The 22,871-nt window shown below is 32.6% G+C and overlaps 1 protein-coding gene across 2 annotated transcripts in view; it reads right to left on the bottom strand.

Annotated features, from left to right (window-relative positions):
* The window catches only part of Ars2 (arsenic resistance protein 2), a 505,227-nt gene that overhangs the window by 398,464 nt on the left and 83,892 nt on the right, over positions 1-22,871 (bottom strand). For both annotated transcript variants that reach the window (XM_072529864.1, XM_072529863.1), the window contains exon 3: positions 15,990-16,169. In XM_072529864.1, the coding sequence (XP_072385965.1) occupies positions 15,990-16,169 (180 nt within the window). The remainder of the gene's footprint in view (positions 1-15,989; positions 16,170-22,871) is intronic.

The following is a 22,871-nucleotide window of genomic DNA, read 5'->3' as shown; positions in this document are numbered from 1 at the left end:
CGTGTTATACGATTTTGTAATGATCCACAAGGAAACTAAGTTCCTGTAGCTGGCTGTATACCATGTATCACAAAAAATTTTTGGTAAAATCCTTTATAAAAGGTATATAAATTTAAAAAACCCAAACAGGCTATGTCATGAAGACAAAACGTTTTCGGAATCCATATTCCATCATCAGTGTTTAGGTGTACATGTTTTGAGCCACTAAATATCTGGGTAAAAACCCGTTAAAAGTTATATGTTACAATTTAGTTTACATTATTTAGTCTTATATATTAGGATGTTAAAGTTACCAGTGGATATGATAACATTTGCCATGATATCATATATGCCTGCAATAAGTTCTTTTGAATACCATCTATGTTGGAGGATTTTTAAGCTTCTTGTAGTGGGGTGACACATACAAAAGAGTTCTCAAGAAATGCAATAAGTTGCGTGGAATTGAGTGTAAAATTAGTCGGATTATCTTTGTAAATTGTTTCTATAGCGGAAATATAATTTCCGGTTTCATCGAGTAATCCAATCAAAGATTAGATTTGGACATTTTTTGGCTGGTTTGGGTGGCATTGAGAATGTCGAAGGAGGAAAAGAGCTTAATAGAGCAAGAATACCGGATGAAGATAGAATGGTATGAGTATCAGGAGAACTGTCATTGAAGTGTCACTGTGTGTGACTGCCAACATGGGCTTTGAATTAGTAAGACGAGGGATAGATAAATCCATAATGGCAGCTAGGATGGGTGTGTAGTTAACGGAGATGGACTCAATCTCCGAAGATAGAAGTTCTTTTGATGAAGTTAAGGATTCAGGATTAAGGACTCCTTAGAGTCAGCTGAAAATGAAGAAGAGGGAGGAGCATTAGCTGCAATGAGTGTGTGATCTGGTCAACTGGAGACTTTGCGATCAGACTCCACTGTACGGCCCGTAAGCTTACAAAGAAAACACTATAGTCTGTCAGAGAATAAAAATATTTTAAAGGATGTATTTTCATGGTTAATTAAGAGAAGATTGCACTTCGAAGTCCTCCTTGTCAGGGATTACAAATGTTACCCTAGGAAAACTCATGATATATGCCTATTGATCATCTGATGTTCCGTATTTTTTAGGGACTGTTCGTTTAGTGAATGCAGGATGGAAGGAGATACATTTGAAATAAGGATTCTTTTGGTCGCAGAAAGAAGCCTGCAGATAAAGATGACAATAACTTGTTCCCTTTTAGAAAACGAACGGGAAGAAGGTCTAGAGACTGCAGCAACGACATATTATTTTGGTACCATTATTTGAATGTTTCAAAACTAATTTACTTCTTCACTGTGTATGCCATTTATAAATCGAATTATAAAATTTAGATATTCTTTTACAATGTGTTCAATTTTCAGCTCTTAATATTAATAAACAATGAAAATATTTGCAATTTCTTAAACAAGAAAAAAAAATGCTATTTGATGTCCTCTGGGCCATAGAAGGTTTTGGTTTTTTTAAATGTTTTTTTATTACCTTTATATTGAGCCTACATACAAGTGTATGACATAAAAAAGTCAAAGTTATTAGAAATTTTTATATGCTAAAAATTTGTTATTCTTCAAACTGATTTTTAAAAACAAATTTAATATATTCTTGATGTTTTTTTTAATAATTTAAAACGAAGCCATAAAAAATCGATTGCTATTTACAAAATATCCCTAGAGTGACTGTCTGGACAAGTACAGTTGTTTAAATAATCGGTCTCCTGGATAAACAAATTGAATAACTCATAAACTGTATGGTCGTTCTGTATGACATTTAGCACACTTTAAAAACTCATTAACTGCCATAATTTTAAATAGTTGTATTGCATATCGTTATTAACATTTGCAAAAAGAAAGTTATAAAAATAAGGGTTTTTAAATTATCTCGGTCAATTCTTTATGTATTTTAATTATAAAAATCTCAATATTAGAGAACATTTTATGATCTATAATTTTTATTGTAACCATATATCTCTAACATGTATAAGAAACGTTTTATGCGCATAAACTTTTTTCACTTTTTACGATTGTTTAATAAAAAAGCAAAGCAAAATTGAACTGAAGTCCTCACATAATTGTCATCAGCTACCCCTCATATACCTTTTAGAGACTTTAAATATCTGTTTAAGATTTTTTCAGCTTTTTTAGAGTTGTAGATAATAAAAAGTTATTGAATTTTTGAGAGTATCCAAATTAAAATACATGAAACTATTAATCGAAATAGTTGCAAAAAACCTTATTTTTGCAGTTATTTATAAATTAAAATAACTCTTTTTTGCGCAAAGACATGTTACATAGCTCCTTGAAATTATGGAAATTAATACCTAAGTTATTAAAGTGCGCTAAATATCAATCAGAGCAAATAGTTTATAGGTTATTTAATTTGTTTATAAACATTTATAATAACTTTGATATCGTTTATGCCACAAATTTATATAGAGGCTAATGAAAAAGAATCTTCTATGACCATTACGAGCCAAGAGAGCATTTTATATTTAAAACCAAAGCATTTTATTCTTAAAATCATACTTCCATTGGCTATTAACAATAAGAGCTGAAAATTGAAGGGACTCTAAATGAAGATCTGAATTATGCAATCCAACTTACAGATGGCATATGCGGCAAAGAAGTAAAAATTTATAACCCGTTAAAATGATGGAATTCGTAAAATACCGCTTCGGAAAAGTAGAATGGAAAACCATCTGAGCTCCGTTTTTTTTAGATTTGAACTTTTTTAAAATTAATCGCGCTTGCAAAATTTGCAATATCTTGGCTTCTGTGGCACGTAAAACATAATTTTTTTTTAACTGGGGTAGCTCAACAAAGAGTTGTTTAAATAATCGCTTTTCATGATAAATAAATCGTCACTATTTTTATTAGTTACATTACATACCATTATGCAAAAACCTTATTAAAATTTATAAATTTCTGCAAAATCAAGGGTTTTTTGCAACTATTTTGGTGAATTCTTTATATATTTTAATTTAGAAACTCACAAATTGAAAAACTTTTTGAGATCTACAATTTTTATTTTAACTATTTTCTCTAAACTGGATAAAAAACGTTTTATAGGCAAAAGAATGACCTCTCACTTTTTAAAATTGTTTAAACAAAAACAAAAGAAAATCACCTGTATGTCTTCACAGATTTATTATTAACTAACCCTCATATATCTTTTAGAACCTTCAAATATCTGTATAAGATTTTTACGTGAAATCAATAATTTTTTCCCAGATGGACTGGTGTATAAATTAGTTCTCCGATAAAGATGAACTTATTTCTACTTTTCAATACAATAACTAAAAATAGCTAAATAAATACATATTTAAATATCTAGTACTTTGTTTATGTTTATTAACTTGATATTTATTCACTAATTTGTTTTTCCGAAGTTTATTATATCATAATTATAATACCAACGAAAACGTAAAATTCAAATTAATGCATCTCGAATATGACGCGTGCACCCTGGCGATAATAAAAATTTATGAATGAAAAAAAAAACATTTTTTTAAGTTAATTACGTAACGGAAACGGTGTAAAATAAAAGAATATAAAAAAAGTTTCTATTTACTTACCAGAGTGTAATATCCATGTTTGACAAGCCGAAGGATTTTTTGTCGGAAATCTGAACATTCTTAATCCATGAATTTTGTATGGTGATAAGCCACATTTGTAATAACAACAAATATTTCCAGCCATCTGTAAAAAACCATTTATTTATTATGGAAGTAACATTATTTTAATTTAAAATCACTTTTTTCAAATATTATCGAATGTATGTATTATTCGGTAAAATTTATTTCTAAATACCAATTTGTTCATTTCTCATACAAATATTTTTTATTTTAAACACAGAATTAAAATGTTTTACTTACCTCGGACCAAATTTTTGTAATACACTTCCAAATAAAATAACATATTTAAATTCTTTAAACTTATTTAGATATATTAAGATTTAGAAGCCACAGTATGTTTATGTACAATTTTAGTTGACACGATATTTACTAGTTGATAGTAATAACTCTATTTTAAATGAATACCTTAAGCTTAAGTGATTCATGGTGTTTTTTGTAACATTTTTATTTGTAAGTAAACCTGTTGCAATTTGCGTTTCCTCATAAGAAATTACAGAATATATAAAGTAGTATATTTATTTGTGCTTCTCTATAGTAGACTTGACCAGAAGTTGTCGTACAGTGTAGCCAATTCTTGTTCACAAGTAGTAATTATGGTCATACAAAACCTGTATTCTTCCACGCAGCGATTATTACTGTCATAAAAATACAAAAAAACCTGATTTTTTCAATAGTAAAAATTAAGCACAAAATTGTAATGAAATAAATTTTATTTATATGTTCCGTTTCGTTACATATTTAAATTTATAAAATAAAAATCGATATTTTAAAACAATATTTTTCAATCGTTTGGCAACTTTGGAATTAGCGACGGAACTCCGTTTCAATTCAGATCCACAGAAAGCCGTAAAACTAGATTTTGTCGAGCGAGTGCCCATCAACAATAGTTCATTACATTGGCGTTTCTGAGGGTAGGGTATTTTATGCGATAAGTTTGTGTTATTGATAAAACGTGTTATTGATAATACGAGTGTTATAGTTTGTCGTTTTATAGTAAATTTTTAGTTATATTCTGTGATTATTTGGTTTGAGTTTTATTGGAGTTGGACGAAAAACCGAGTTGTTCCAAGAGAAGACAGCAAAATTCTGATGTTGATTCCAAAAATGAAATACCGCAAAAGAGACGGAAAATGTTAACGTCCGAAGAGAAGGTAATAATACGAAACGTTTATGAAGGAATTGTCGGCAGAAAAATGGAATTAAATGTTAGCCAAGCGGTCGACATTTTTAGCAGTTTAACAAAAGTATCCGTTAGCTGTATTTATCGTGTACTTAAAAATACATCGGAAAATAAAAAGCAAGAAAAAGGTAAAACTAGAGGTAGGAAAAGTATTGTTTTGGGTGACGAGACAAGGAATATTATACGTCGAAAAATTCATTCATTTTATTTTCGGAGTGAAATTCCAACACTGAAAAATAATTCTCAAGGGCTCGAAAACGATGACTCCTTACCCAAGATATCTCGTAGAGTCTTAACCCGGACCATGCGTGAAATGAACTTTCGATATGTAAAACTCAACAGAAAAAGTATGCTATTAGAAAAAAAATAAAATTATTGTGCGGAGAAGAAAATATTTAGAAGAAATACGCAAAATTCGCAGCACTGGACGCAAAATATGTTATTTGGATGAAACCTGGATTAACCAAGGTTGGAAAAGGTCATACAGTTGGAAAAGTTTGGCAAGATTTAAATGTCAAAAGTAAACGCAAAGCATTTATAGAAGGCTGATATACAGGATTAAAAGCTCCATCAGGAAAGGGACGGCGTTTAATCGTCAACCATATAGGAAGTGATACAGGGTTTCTTGATGATGGTTTTCTTCAATTTGAGTCGAAAAAAAACAGGTGATTATTAAAGAAATTGAAAGGGGGGATTCAAGAATGGCCTACAGAAAAGGGGATTGCATACGAAGAATCAATGCTCAAAATTTAGCTACTTGACAATGCACGGTTAAGGAAAATTGAATATCTTAAATATGCTGTAGATGAAACTGCAAAAGATTATGGTGTCAAAGTTCTGCGTCTACCACCTTATCATTGCGAACTTAATCCCATTGAACTTATCTGGGAGCAAGTGAAAGGAGAAGTAGCACGCAATAACAAAACGTTCAAATTAAACGAAATTAAGAAACTTTTGAGTCAAGCAATCCTCCATGTAACTCCAGAGAAATGGGCTAAATGTATTGGCCACATAATTAAAGAAGAACATCGTATGTGGGAACTTGACACTCATATTAAAGTTTTACTAGAGCCAATTATAATTACACCAGGTGGTGAAGATAATGACAGCGATAGCAGCACTGCATCTTCAGGTTTAGACAGCGAATAATATTTTCTAATAGTTTAATAAGAACATCAGCATAAAAAAAAACGAAAAACAAAAAAAAACGAGAAGAACATAGTAAGTGTGTATAGTGTTTGTGTTTAAACACATCAAACATTATTTTTATTTTGTTTTTATAGAATTTTATTTTGTTTTATACAGTTTAAGTGTTTTGTTCATTTTATTTAATAAGACAATATGGCTCTTGGCGAACACCCATTTAAAAAAAGTATCGCGCCACAAGACATACCTCTGGGGTGGTGTGGAAACTGTCTTAAAATTTGTTTTAAAAAAATTTCATTGTGTAACTCTTCAAGGACGGGTCACGTCAAAAGACGTTTTAGCGTAACTTCCGCGACAGCCGGTTGGTATCAGTAAACTTTCTGCAAAATTACTTCTTTTTTATAGCTTTTTGTTTGTGGCATTCTGTATTTTTAGGGGAATGTAGGGAATGAGCCACAAAATATTTATTCATATGTTTATTTATTGACGTTTCGATCTTTATATCTAGAGACCGTTTTCAATTATACAAATGATAGTACTATTTATTTTCTATGGCTTTTCGCTTGTCGTTCTGTATTTTTAGAAATAATGTTGGGAATAAGCCACAATATATTTATTCAAATGTTTAATTTACGGACGTTTCGATCTCTATAAAGAGACCGTTTTCAAACATACAAATGACAGATATATTTATTTTCCTATAAATGCTTGTTTGTGGCATTCTGTATTTTTAGGGAGAAGGTTGGACATAAGCCACAATATATCTATTTACATGTTTAATACATTGACGTTTCGATCTCTATTCCGTTTTTAAAGATAGAAAAAAAAAAGAAAATAAACAATATAAAGATTATAAAAATATATAGTAATAAACAAATAAAATAAATATAACTATCATTTATATCTTTGAAAGCGGTCTTTGGATATAGAGATCGAAACGTCAGTAAAAACTTGTAAATAAATATATTGTGGCCTATTTCGAACATTAATATTTGAAAAATAAAATATAATTAACGTTAAAATAAAAGTAAGTGTACGTCACTAGATTTCCAAACGGCTTTCCGCATTTCTGGGCCTTTAAACGATGACTCACTCTCTCAAATAGTGAAATTATACTTTATGTCAGTGAAATATTGCAACGCTGGTGAATTTAATTCAGGGGATCAAAAATGGACGTTTAGTTTAGTCTTTAACTTTTTCACATAGCACCATCTAGTATAACGTATATCAAACAAACAATGGTATTTTGTCACGGTATTAAAAATTGTCACGATCTTTTTCGATTTTGTAATTTTTTAATAAAGTAATTATTTTTTAAAAATAGTTTTGCCTACGGGAAAACTATAAGTCGTGTAAAATGCAGTGGAGCTCCGTCTTGTTGGTAGTAAATAGATCAATCTATCTCATTTGGATGAATAACATCAGGAAAAAATCTTCGAAGTGTAGGCACTAAAAAGTTAATCAAAAAATCTAGATAAACCTCACCATCAACTGTGGCCTCAAAAAAATAAGGACCAATAATTTTATTGTTAATGATACCAGCCCAAACTTTAACTTTTTTAGGATATTGCGTGTGAGTCACACACACCCAGTGAGGATTTTCTCTGCTCCCATATCTACAGTTCTTTTAGTTAACCGTTCCATTTAAATGAAACGTCGCTTCATCAGAAAAAACTATTTTATGAACTTCAAATCTGCGTTCATTCTGTCCACCATTTCACAGAATTCTTGGGATCTATCAGGAGCATCTTCATTTTACTTCTGAACCAACTGAACTTTGTATAAGGGTGGTATTTTCCTTTATGCAAAACTATCAAAGTAGATGATTTACTTTCATTATTGACGGCGGCAAGTTCTCGAGTTGCAACATTTCTACCTGGTTTTTCAATATTTTTTACATGTCCAGTAAACCGAAACTTCTTTTCAATTTTGCTAACTGTAGACTGAAACTTGACCAGGGTATTTATTATTAAACATTTCACAAACCTCCTTTTGAGTTCTTTGTTTTTTATTAGCACCACCAATCATAATTAAAATGTCTATTCTTTGAGTCTCGGACAAATGAGCTATAATTAAATTTAATACCCGCACAAATATTATACTGACGTTTTTTAGTAACTTTAAATACGTAAATGACAGCAGCCTACTAGATTCATATCAATTGTTTATTTGGCTTTTCATTAAATATTTTATTATCTTCAAAGTTTTTTCCCTAATGTTTAGCAGCACAGGTACGAAAAGACCAGGCAATATTGCTGATTTAAAAGTTAGGATAACAGAAGAAATTAACAAAACAACCCCGAGGTCATACAAAATGTACGAGAATTCCAAAATCGCCTCCGTTATTTGTCAATAAGTGAATAATGGTGGTCAAGTTGAACATTTAATTTAATTGTAAAAATCAATTTTCACAGTTATGATTGCTCAAATTTTATATTTCTACGTCTTGCAAAGTAGTATCTGTATATCGACGCTACTTTACAAGACCTTAATAACTTTTTTCCAGTACTTGTTACAAGAATTTTAACCATCTCATTGATTACAGTTTTGATACCGTGTTGGTATTTTAAAATATCCGCTTTTTCTTTTTATCCCTTACTGAGTTATATAAGTTTATTCCAGAAAATGTTTGAGTCTAAAATGATGGTACAGTGATATATATTAAGTTCAGGGTTTTACCGTTTACTCGCTGCCGTTATATACATGAAAATGTATATCCCACTTTCATTATCAATCATTTTAGCATCAGAAATTTGGCATCGCTGTTGAATATAATATTACCCACAACTCCACAAATCATTCTGGCATCATGTTTGGTTAAAAGCAACGCGTTATGATATATTGCAACTACCTATTGTATCATTGGTCCAGTCGCGACGTACAGCCCCTCAATAAGACAGAAAAATCAAATATAGCAGCATGTCAAAAAGGCCTTATTTAATATCTTCGTATCTATAAGTAAACTCGTGACGTACAGTATCTCAAATGACAGGATTTAACCAATTGAAAACAATAAAATAAAAAAAATTAAATACAGCAACATGTCAGAAGGGCCGTAGTCACGTATCTTCGGTCCTATTAGTCCAATCGCGACGTATAGTACCTCTAATGATAGGATCTAACATTAAAAATACAATGGGATAGAAAAATCAAATGCAGAACAATGTCAAAATGGCCTTAGTTGTGTATCTTTAGTTCTATTAGTCCAATCATGACGTGCAGTACCTCATATGAAAGGATTTAACAAATAAAATACAATGAGACATAAAAATTAAATGGAGTAGCATGTCAAAATGGCCTTAGTTATGTATCTTCGGTCCTATTAGTCCAATCCTGACGTACGATATCTCAAATGATAGCACTTAACCAATAGAGTACAATGACATAGAAATCAAATACAGCATCACGTCAAAAGAGCCTTAGTTACGTATCTTCGTTTTTAGTGGCCCAATCGTGAAGTACAGTACCTCAAATAATAGGATTTAACCAATCGAATACACTAAGATAGAAAAATAAAATACATCAGCTTGACAAAAGGGCCTTAGTTATGTATCTGCGGTCCTATTAGTCCAATCGTGAAGTTTCGTATCTCAAATGATAGAATTTAACTAATAGAATACAATGAGATATAAAAATTAAATAGAGTAGCCTGACAAAAGGGCCTTAAATACGGTAAATTTACATATTTTCTTATTTTAGCCAAATCAAAGTTCATGCATTTGACGTAAAATAATCACTCAAAATATTTTGGACGTTATTTTCTACGTGTTTCACGCTCTCTTGATATTTCATCACGGCCCACAATTACATCTGTATCCTCCACCCGGTATCCATCTCTGTCACGCACAAAATTATGTAAAACGACACATGCCTTAACTATGATTAATGCAAAGTGAGGTTCCAGGTTTATCGCTCTGTGAAATATCCTCCACTTATCCAAATGTACATTCCACATACCTCCGGGTCCTACTTAAGCGATAATTAAAGATTATTTTTTTATTGTAAGTTGATATTCACCAAATGGACGAAGTAAACGCTTGTGAAGGGCAAATGCTTGGTCTCCAACGAAATAATTAGGGAGTTTGCAATATTTTATTCCAGTAATAGCTTTTCAATGGGTATTTCGTGATCATTATTCATAATCTTTTCCGTATCCCTCAATGTCTACATATACAGAGATAACTTGCGTCAACAACAGCCTAAAACTACAGAGCAATAACCTTTGTAGTTATAATACATGGAACCTAAGGGATTACGGATTCTAATGTTTTCCATCCACTGTCTCCATGCAATAAGGAAAATTGGCTTTCCCATTTATTTTTTCTAGGCGGAGGTATGCACTCTGCCAACATTTGGCAACCAGATAGTAGACCAAACATTTTTAACAATAGTGCTGACAGTTGATATGCCAAGTCTATACTGAATGCAAGTCAGTAAATGTACATACACTCGCCAAATTCCTAGAAAGGGAAATTTTCTATTATTTACTTTTTATTTACATGTAAAGAGGTTGTAAAGAGATGGGTTAACATTCTGGATAGATTTAACAAGTTTAACTCTGGCTCTGACTCTGGTTTAACACCTGGCTCTGGTGCCTCAACTTAAAAAAAATATATTTACACTGAACAACTGAAATTTCTAACCACAATATTCACGCATAGATCTACTAAAGATAATTTATCAGCCAACCTCGCCCAATGAACTTCCGAAGCCGATGTTTCAGAAACTGAGACTGAAAATAATAGTATTCAGCTTAAGCATCGCCTCGAAAGCAACTTGGTTCTCGTAAATGAAAATTAGACGACGTTGGACTTGAATGATCAAAGTTTTAGAACAACCACTAGATCGCCATAATTCATATTTTACATTATCATCCCATCACACATATACTTAAATTAGTGCGAATTCTCCGCACGAGTCAGACGACTGTGAATATTTTGAACATTACGATCCCACACATGAAAGTCCATCTTCTGTTGATAGTGCTTCTACATAGAGGCGGCGTAGGGCGTGGGCGACGTGGGTCACAGCCCACGGCCTCGCGGTCCGAGGGGCCTCGCGCCATGGAGATATATGTATTACTTAACCCTAAGCCATGAAGGCGCCGAAAAACGTGCTTGCGTCGCTATCGCTCGAGAGAAATCTCCGCTGCAGTGCATGTCACCGCTGGCCTAAAAAGGATATTCCCCTGAAATTGCGTTCCTATTGCTTGCGAAGAATTTCCGCTGCACGTCGCCGCCCAATACAAAATATAATATTCCTCGGTAACTGGTGAAGTGATTCGCAAATTAAAAGAGGCAAAATATTATTCTTTCTTGCTTGACTGCACTAGAGACTGTAGTAAAGTAGAATAAATGTCTGTGATCCTAAGATTTTGTAATACATCGACGGGCACAATAGAAGAACATTTTCTCGATGTAATTGAGATAACAGTAGAGTATTTAAGTAATGCCATACTAGGCCAAGTAGAAAAGAATGGCTTAGATATTCAAAACTGCCGTGGCCAAGGATACGACAATGGCGCAAATATGGTAGGCATAAATAGTGGAGTCAAAACTCGAATGTTAAATATAAATCCTAGGGCATTTTTCACACCCTGCGGTTGTCATAGCTGAAATCTGCTGTTGGTAGACGCCGCTAATTATTCGGTGACAACAAAAATATTTTTTTGGTTTTATCCAAAAACATTATTTGCTGTTTTCAGGTTCAAACAAACGCTGGGAATTGGTTTAAGATAAATTAAAACTTACCATGAAGCCTTTATCGGACACGAGATAGAAAAGCAGAATCGAGGCAGTAAGACCATACTACTTCAATTTGATGATAGTAGGATGCATAGAATGTTTGAAAAATCAAACGGATCAATCAGACACTCTCAGTGATTGTGATTCAGTTTTAAACGAAATGCTTAGTTTATAATTTGTAATATCTTTACATGTATGGTATAAATTGTTATCGCGTGTTAATGTGATAAACAAACTATGGCAATATGTACAAGTCCATTCGAGCATTGCCCTTAAACATTTCCATACACTTTATGACTGGATCGAAGAATAATCGACACACTGGATTGGAAAAATTCAGTAGCGAAAAATAAAAGGGTCTTTGATTATGAGGGCGAGGATCAACCTATACAGTGTCCTAAAAGTAGGTATGAAGCAAATTTTTTTTAACACTATGCTTGATTCAATTATTACAAATATAGATTTGAGATTCATGGTTTTAAATTAACATCATGAAAATTTCTGTTTTCAGTATGATATAAGTAAATTAAAAAATATTTCACACGAACAAATATTAAAAAATTCTTAATATTTACACACAGTTCTACGCGTGAGTGAGAGAAGTGACTTTCAACCTTACGAATTATATTAAGAATTACAAATAATGATCTCTAATTTACCTAACTTTATAACAGACGTGAAACAGTTGCTTTAATACATTACAGATAATAACTTAAAAGAAATATACCCAAACATTTAAATCGTCATTAGAATATTATTAACAATACCAATTACTCAGCCTCCGCTAAAAGAAGCTTCTCAAAATTAAAACTCATTAAGAATTATTGTTGTAAGAGTACGATGTCACAGGAAAGACTTTCTGCGGTCGCAATTTTGTCTATAGTTAGTGTATTTTTATGTACGAGAGAGTAATAAAACAATAAATTATGTATGCAAATCCCTAAACTGTTGATACGGGTGACTCAATGAAAAACAGATATTTGTCAACAAGTTTACAGAAGTATATAGGAAAACAATTTTAAATTGAGTATGACCACCAGGTATAAAGGTTGGAGCAGAATAGAATACAATAGTTGTGAGGGTTACTAATCCCTAAATAAGGTTGCCAGTGTCGGAGTGATGGAGGTTAACAGGTACTAATGAATTTGCAAGAAATGTAAGATGTTTATTTTATTGGTTATATATAACCAATAAAAGTTTAATAAGTACCTACCTATTTGCAAAATAAAGTTTAATTCTTTAGATAAAATAAAACGTTTTATTTTATCTGAAATGAGTGCATTCCACGAAGTAAGGGTTTCAACAATCAAACATTTAATTCTTTAATTCCAGGAATCTACGACAGTAATTGACTAGATAATTACCTTCTAAACTTATTCCACAGAAAATGTGATAGTTCTAAGAACCATAAAGGAAATGAGAAACCAAAAAAGAAAAATATTTTATCTTGATGAAACATGGATCAACGAGGGTCATACACCAAATAAATTTTGGCAGGATGAAACTGTTACAAGTCAAAGGCACGCTTTTGTAAATAACTTATCCACTGGTTTAAACCCACCATCAGGAAAGGGACGCAGGCTGATAATAGTACACATTGGCAGTTCAGACGGTTTTGTTGAAGGTGGTTTATTAACTTTTGAATCAACTCGTACCGGTGACTACCATGAAGACATGAACGCTGATGTCTTTCAAGAATGGTTCGAACAAATGATAGATCTTCTTCCTAAGAACTGTGTAATAGTAATGGATAATGCAAGTTATCACTCCAGACTTATAGAAGGACTGCCCACAACCAAGTGGTTAAAAAAAGACTTGCAGAATTGGCTGAGTTCAAAAAATATTACGTACCATCCCGGATCTATAAGAAAGGAACTTTATTCGTTGTGTGCCCTTCATAAAGAAAAATTTAAAAAATACGAAATTGATGAAATTGCCAAAAATCGTGGAATGACAGTACTTAGATCCCCACCATATCATTGTGAATTAAACCCGATTGAACTGGTATGGGCACAGATAAAGAGTGAAGTTTCAAGAAAAAATACCACTTTTAAAATTCATGATGTTAAACAGTTGTTTTTGGAGGCCGTAAATAATGTAAAACCTGAAAACTGGGAAAAGGCAGTAAATCACACTATTAAAGAAGAGGAAAAAATGTGGAAGCTGGACAATATTACTGATAAAATGATCGAGCCAGTTATTATAAATCTTGGTTCTGAAAGTTCATCTTCTGAATCTGATTTGGATTTGTAACAAGTAGCTGTAAGTTTTATATTAATATTTTTATTCATCTATTTAACATACCTTAGACGGTTTTAAAAACTCTTTTTCTCTTTTGTAATTTTTATAAATTAAAAAAAAATGTGAATTTTTTAAAATCCTTTTTAATGTAGGCCAGTCAGTTCTAATATAGTGTGTGATAAAAGAGGTCACTTTTGTTTACATACACATAACACTTTATAACACTGAAATAATTCATTTATTTTTTACAATTATTCAAAGTAATTTTTCAATTAATCTTGAGCACGCCCATGGAGTGGTCGGAGGTACCAGTTAAAATTATGCTAATTACTCTCTCGTTCATAAAAATAAACTATAGAGGCTGATATAGCATCCAAGCTAGATTACGTGCACATAATTAAACAAGTAGAAAATTGATGTTCCTATAATATTTAAATTAAATTGTTTTTTAACTATTGTTATTAATAAATGTTTTGCATGACTAAAAGTTTAATAATGAAATGACACATGTTTTTTATTTTAAAAAATCTGTTTTTATGCGTGAGCAGGGGGCCTCGTTGTTGCCCACATAAAATTATGATCTTGTGCCGTCACTGCTTCTACACAGGATTCTGTATTCACGAATTTAGATTTCACATAGGTAGTTGTCGAATATAACGCTATTATCAAAACTGTTATTTAAAATGACTTAATACTTTTGAGTTTGTTAGTTCATGTAAATAAATATAATTTACAAAATATATACCTAACTTTATTTACTCCTCGTCACTCACCTAAGAGTGACGCACAACATTTGTATAGGCTCAATAGAATCCCTCATTGCCGTATTCTTTTTTTTTTTGTAATTTTAATAGACTTAATAGATTTAATAGACATTCGGAAGTAGATGAAGAACTTATCCTCATGTCCTCGAATATTCATAAAACTTCGTATAAAAATCGAATAATTCCTTTCTTTTGGCAACATATGGGTTAATCAATATATTCTTTCACAATTTTCTACTACGAGGCAAGCGACGCCTGTACAAAACCAATAAATCTATCCATACTGCCAATATGAACACCTACCCGACACTGCTACTGACATCACTATGGGTAACCGTGGTTGTGTAGAAGATCCAAATCCGTGTATAAACCGTGTGTTTGTGAAAAGACTCTTAATAAGTATATTTTGTTTTGTGTTACTGATTGAACGTATATTATTAGTAATTAACTTATTATGTGCATAGCAATACACTAAAAAACATGAATAAAAAATCTGTTAACTATCTGAATTTTGCGTGTATTTTAGTTTGTCCCCATTAATATACATAGTTGTTAGGGCTCGTATTTTATTAATTTTACTGACAGTTATTTTTCATTAAGTATTATTGGAAGTATAACTTTCTTATCGCGGGCTACGGATGGAATGCATTGATTGGTGAAATGGATCGCGCAGAGGTGTAGCAAAATAAAAACAAAAGAAACGCGATGAAACGCAAATTGTGCGACCACACACTACGTGGAGTAATAAACGCAGTCCCATGCTTATTTCCTAATAAAATTAAATAAACTAAACTGAAATAAAATAAAATAGACCAATCGAATCGATTACAGAATAGAATCGATTATCAAATCGAATAGAATCGATTATGAGTCGAATTGAATAGATTATCGAATCGAATCGATTATCGAATTGAATCGTATCGATTATCGAATTGAATCGTATCGATTATCGAATCGAATCAATACCTATCGAATCTAATCGAATTGATTATCGAGTCGAATCGATTCGATTATTGAATCGAATCTATTATCGAGTCGAATCGAATCGATTTATCGAATCAAATCGAAGTGAACAGAAATAAAAAAAATAGAATAGAATAAAATAAAATAAATTAAAATCATCGTTACTTGCTTAGACGATAAGAAAGCTATGCTTCCCACCTCGGTCACTCCCGGAGTACCACATCTCGCTTTTTTAACTACTTTCAATGTATCTGGTAAACATATTAAATTTATAAGAAATAATTTAACCAAAAAAATTTTACACACCTATAGGCTGGCTGATGGTAAGTATTAACCCCATAATGGTTATAATAACCATCTCCTCCGCCACCGCCTCCATAATAATCATGACGAATTCTTTTGGGGACTGGCTCCATATTGGGCGAATATCCTCTATCACGAACACTGCTTCTATATTCCCTTGGTCTAGGGCGAGACCATGAATCCCTTTAAAACAAAAGTCATGAATTAATTCTTATTATTTGTTACTTGTATAGTTTATATTGCATTTAAATATAATTTAATTTCAAATAATTTCTACCATTTTCAGTCTTACATTAGACCGTACTAATTGTACAGTCCATTCGCTAGATGTTTGCAGAAGTATGACATTATTCACGAATTATTTTTTAAATTAGGTACCTTTCCTACTCACAGAAACGATAAACTTAAGCCGCCTGTCCATAAACAATAGCATACATCGAATAAAGACAGCCATAAGACGATGATCGGTGATTGATTCACCTACTGGCAATTGTAAGTTTTGTTTTGACAGCGTTTGTAGTGTGTTTATAAATTATTTTCGTGTCATTTAAATATCCAATCCTTTTTCATACTTTGAATATACATATTTTTTGACAAACGGCTGTTATAACGACTAACCATTACCTTCGTGTAATATTAGGTTAAAAATTTATTTAGCAGCTAATGACGACTGAAATAATATTTATTCTAACCTCTAAATTGACATTTAGGTATTTAAATATGGCCAATACCACGTCAATGGAGGGATATGAAATATTTTTTAAAGGTTTTTATTTTATAAATTTATTTATATTTAAATATTTATTTTATAATTTATTATGAAAAGGGGAACATTTAATTACACACACTTAACATATTCGAAGCGATAAAAAATTATTTCTAGATATGGGGTTAATGTAAAAGTACAGTTTCGTTAAAGTTTTAAAATTAAATAAATAGAACGTCACACTACCCCCGAAACGATTTAAACATGGTGGGACACCTGTGTTTACAATCGGAAACAATTCTAAAACATTAAAAGCAAAACACCAGCTATACTACATACATACATATATTATAGGTTATTCCACGAATATACGACTGTTTTGGATTACTTCGACAACGAATATTTTACTGTGCAAGTAGAAGTATGAAGGTAAATTGGTCTAATCGTTATTCCAATAAAAAGGATCTACTAGTATGACATCTAAACTAAAATTATTTCAGTTAATAGATGTTCAGATAGACGCAAAATTTATTGTGAAATTTAATCCGGAAATAACAAAAATTTTTACACAAACGCTACTATAAATGACAGACATTTGGGTAAGCTTTCCGTGAAATGTAAACACCAAAGAGGCGTGGCGGGTTTCTGTGATATTACACTATTTTATTACTTTATTAGGTACTACAACTGTAATAAAAAGAAATATACTATTTTTAATATAAATGAAAAGAAATTGGCAGATCGATGGTTCAGAAACCAGAAAAAGAATCTAATATTTCACTTTGTTATTTTTAAATATTTGTTTGCTTTGAGTGGATGCACTCTTAAAAGTTCCGAAAGTAACGGGTATAACATACCGGAACAAGTCGTTACAGATATTAAAAAGTAACGAAAATTTATATACAGTTTCATATATCGCCGACTGATTATGGTTGTGAATCTGATCGTTGATGATAGTTTTAGGAGGTTAGGAGAATAAGAGAATAAGTAAGTTTTTTTGTTTTTTTTAATACTAATTAATTATTCGACTAAATAAATTACACTATTTGATCACTTAAGTATTGTTACACTTCGTTTAAATAACTTAATTCAAAAACCAACTTGTTTACAATGATACTCAATGATAGTAATTATATACTTCAAAATCTGAATTACTGTTCTATAAACTATTAACTCTATATTTATATTATAACTTCATATTTAAATCCAAGGTTTAAATCTTTCATAACAGTATTTTAAAAATGCGGAGAATTTACTATTGTACAATTCAGCACATTGGACCATTTAAATCGATACCTTAAAGCGAATTTAAAACAGTCATATATTCGTGGAATGGAGTATACTACTACAGCTATTACCAAAATACTGTAACGAAATAGCCCCCCATATAACGGTTACATCTCGAGATGATGATCTGTATTCCAGAATGTTCATGATCTATCGATCGGCCGACAGATCCGAGGCGGTAATGCAAGCGAAAAAGAGGTGGACTATTCCACATTATTCTAGTACTTGTATATAAGCAGCGCTGATATATCAGTTAGTTTAGTTGATAAGATATTATCGTGCTGTAAACGTGTTTTAGATCCTCTAGTGAAAGAAGAATCACCTAGAGACGAAACGACACATCATTTATGAGATTCAAATTGCCACCATTTGATGGAAAGTCTTCTTGGTCCATATACCTTAGACAATTTGAAACTATTGCGACAGCCAATCATTGGACAGAACAAGAAAAGGCTACTTCCTTGACTGCTGCTTTACGAGGTGATGCTGAGGATGTCCTAAGATCGATTCCTCAGGGTCAAGAAAAATGTTACCAGACCTTGTTCACTCGACTAGACAAACGTTACGGAGATGCCCATCTACAACAAGTCTACAAAGTGCAACTAAGAAGTAAAATTCAACGAGCATGTAAAACTTTGCAAGAGTTTGAAGCAGATGTTGCTCGTAAAGTGTGGTTGGCTTATCCAGAGACACCAGACAATATTTTGGAAGAAATTGCTGTAGTTACCTTCGTCAATGGGTTGAAAGAAAGTGAATTACAGAAAGCTTTACGACTAGCAAGACCGAAAGTTCTTGCGATGACCGAAAGATGAAGCGCTCGCTATTGACTTGGAACACGAAACAGCTAGTCAAACTTCACGGAGCCATCGAGTAAGAACCATTGAGAAGAAGGTGACGAACTAAATGATGAATGTCTGGAAGAAATGGTACGAAAAGTAGTTCGTAACACGATGCCGAAGAGACGCGAGCCCAGATGTTGGAATTGTGGTGACGTAAGCCACATTCACCGTAATTGTAAGAAAATGATACAACAGTCGGAAAACTAGAACGGGTCGACACCAAGGAGCAACTGCCGACCTCGAGAAACACAGCCCCCATAGTAACTGTTAACATTACGTCCTCCGGTCGAATTCATAGCTTGTACATGGAGGGTCGTATCAATAATAAAGGTAGATCTTTTTTGGTAAATACAGGTGCAACAAGAACTATTGCACCCCTGAAGTAGTACAAGGCCATCTTAAATTATCGCCTGCAACAGTAAGGCTTAGAACAGCAACTAGTGAGGTAATTAATACAGAAGACGAGGCTAATATGTCAGTATCCATTGGCCAGACCACAGTGAAACACAGAATATTAATTGCAGGGATCTCCGACGAGTTCGTGTTGGGGATGGATTTACTAAGAAAAGTTGGGGCTGTGTTGAAGTCAAAAATGGAGTTCTCGAACACAATGGTGAAGAGTTGCCGTTTCCTGAAAACAATGAAGATGTTATCAGCTTACTAACTACTTGTGATGTAACAATACCCGGTAATAGTGAGAAAATTCTGATGACTAGACTTGATGGTCACTGCCGAGAGGGAAGTTTAAGGATTGTCGAAGATGTGAATAATGCCGAGTTCCTAACGGCAAAAGCTTCGGTGGGAGTTCGAGATGTCGTTCCTGTAAGAGTTATGAATAGACTTCGGCAAATATGCATATTGCATATTTTGCATATTGTGCATATTTTATGCAAATATTTCATATTTTGGCATATTTGTATAAAAGTTTGCATAAAGTGCATAAAAGTTCAGATTTTTATACTGTATTTGAAAATTTTTAAACATACCAATTTATTTCAATTCTTGTATAAAATTTTGTAGTCATTTTAATCAAGAAATGATCTAAGTACGTAATCTCTACAGGTACAAAACATTTACAATTTCAAAGAAGATCAATTTAAGTAGCCCTCAACATTCTTAGAAAGTCTCGGTCACTGAGGCATTCAGTTATTGGATAATCGCTAAGGGTTCGCTCATTTGCATTTTATGATCTAATCCCCAAATCTATCTACAATTTATTGTATCTTAACAGCAGGTAAACGGCTAATAGTTTTGTTCCTAATTTAGGGATTTTCCAAAATCTCCCAGTTTATTGAATTAGGTACCTAAACATTTCTAATTTGATGCTCAGATTTGTAAATCATTTTTGTTTTGATATTCAAAGCGTAAACACTCGTTGTGCGTAACAAAAAGGAAGATTGTGATTTTATAATGCCTAAAACAACCAGTGCTTCAACTTGGATTAAACCTTATAAAGAGCTGTCTATGGATATGGGAAAAATCTACTATTCAGTCTGTGGCAAAATTGTAAGTATCTAATATTTTCTATTAAATATCTAATATTTCATACATACAGGGTGTTTCCAAATGACACTTACAACGTTTGACTGTACATACTTCTCGAAAAACTGAACAAAACGATATAGTTAATGAGGGGTCAAACTTATTTACTTTTCGAGATACAGGGTGTTAAAATTAAAAAAAATTAAATTCTTTTAGTTAATAACAACACTAACTTTAAAACCAATAAACGTATTTACTTGAAATTTAGTACTCGTAGGTTGTTTTTAAATGAAAAATAGCTTCCTTTAGTGAGAAAAAATTGTCCATGGTACAATACAATGGTGTGTATTTAGAAAAATTTTTCACCTTTAGTTTTTTTATGAAGTCAGCTATTCTAAAACACAATTATTTTTATTGTAATTGAATTAACAAAAAAAAAAAACTTTTGTTGAATTTTAAAATAAGTTACATAAGTTATAGATAAAACAAGTAATTTAGAACCAAATGTTTTGGTTAGTTTGAAAAATGCTCCCGTTACATCAGTTGATGTTGAACGAAGTTTTTCCATATATAAATATATGTACTCAGACAGAAGCCACAAGTTTTTGTTAGAAAATTTTGAACACCACTTGGTCATTTATTGTTACCATAATCCTAAATAAGTTTATTCATACTTAAAAATGATGTAGTTAATTAAAATAAATGTAAATCTTAATGAATAGTAGGAAATATTTAGTTATGTACACTTTTTTTTTAAATAAAATTGTTACTATTTTACGATTTTTTTATTTATTTGTAGCATATTTTGTAAAATATTTGCATATTTTCGGGTAAACACGTGCATATTTATGCGCATATTTTCTACATTTTTATTTGCATATTTGCCGAAGTCTAGTTATGAATTTAAAGGGAATTGCTATTAAGTTAAGTAGAAGAACCTTGATATCGGACAGTGTGTTCCCGTAGCTTCGATTTGTTCTATGAATACTAATGAGCAATCCTCGAAATCCAAATATCTAAAGGAGAATATTAAGATAGTGATTAAAACGTGTCAAGATCTTGATGATGAACGAACGAAAAAAGTGCTGATAAAATTTCAAGATGATTTTGCAATTGATAAGAAGGATAAGGGGAAAACAAGCATAGTAACGTATACAATTAATACCGGAGGTGCTCACCCAATCAGACAACAACCTAGACGACTTCTATTTGCGAAAAGAGATGAAGCCGAAGACATCACCAACGATATGAACAAACAAGGGGTAGCTGAACCATCAAACAGTCCATGGATATCACCAGTAGTTCTACTAAGATGAAAGATGGTTCAACGCGTTTTTGTATCGACTACCGACAGCTTAATGCGGTAACTAAGAAAGATAGTTATCCTTTGCCCAGAATAGAAGATACATTGGATATTCTCTATGGTTCTCGTTGGTTCTCCACAATCGATCTACAACGTGGATATTAGCAAGTAGACATAGAGCCAGCTGATCGGGAAAAAACCGCATTCTCGATAGGATCAGGGCTTTGGTAGTTCACGGTTATGCCCTTTGGTTTATGTAATACCAATGCCATATTTGAAAGATTAATGGAGGCAGTTTTAAGAGGTCTAACATGGAAAACATGCCTGGTTTATTTGGATGATGTAATTGTGGTGGGATCCTTCCATCAACATGCCAACAATCTGACAGAAGTCTTTCAACGGTTGCGGGCAGCGAATTTGAAGTTAAGTCCGAAGAAATGTCGCATGTTTCGACGAGAAGTGAAGTACTTGGGGCATATTGTAGCGAGTAATGGTGTAACAGCTGATCCTGAAAAACTGGCAGCAATTCAGGATTGGCCAGTACCAAGAGATAAACACGAAACAAGTTTTCTTGGTCTATATTCATATTACCGACGTTTTGTCAAAGGATTTGCCAACATCTCCCAGTCATTAACAAAGTTAACAGAAGAAGGCAAAGAATATACATGGAGCGAAGAGTACAAAAAGCTTTCGAACAATTACAAATGGCTCTGATCAGTACACTGATTTTAAGCTACCCTAGACAGGCAGGACAATTTCTGTTGGACACCGATGCCAGCAACAGTGCAATAGGAGATGTTCTCTCCCAAATCCACGATGGGCAGGAGAAAGTCATCGCTTACTTTAGCAAAGTCTTGTCGAAACCAGAAAGAAACTATTGCGTTACCAGGAGAGAATTGCTAGGCGTAGTGAAGGCTTGCAAGTATTTCCATAAATACTTATGGCAGAAAGAGGAGAAGAATACTTCTTCTTCGCACGGATCACGCTCTAAAATGTCTCCTACAATTCCGTAATGCAGAGGGCCAGATGGTTAGAACGATTACAAGAATACGATTACGAGATCGAACACAGGGTTGGAAGAGTTCATTTAAATGCTGATGCCCTTTCGAGACGGCCGTGCAGTGCAAATTGTAATCACTGTCTTAAATTAGCATCAAGCAGAGAAAGCTGAAGTATTTCGGACATGTAATGAGACGTCCCAAATATAGGTTGCTACAAGATATCATGCAAGGAAAAATAGCAGGCAAACGCAGTCTAGGACGAAGAAC

This window comes from Diabrotica undecimpunctata, chromosome 4 (genome assembly GCF_040954645.1).
Source record: "Diabrotica undecimpunctata isolate CICGRU chromosome 4, icDiaUnde3, whole genome shotgun sequence".
Taxonomy (NCBI): Eukaryota; Metazoa; Arthropoda; class Insecta; order Coleoptera; family Chrysomelidae; genus Diabrotica; species Diabrotica undecimpunctata.
This window is presented reverse-complemented; position numbering and strand designations above follow the sequence as displayed.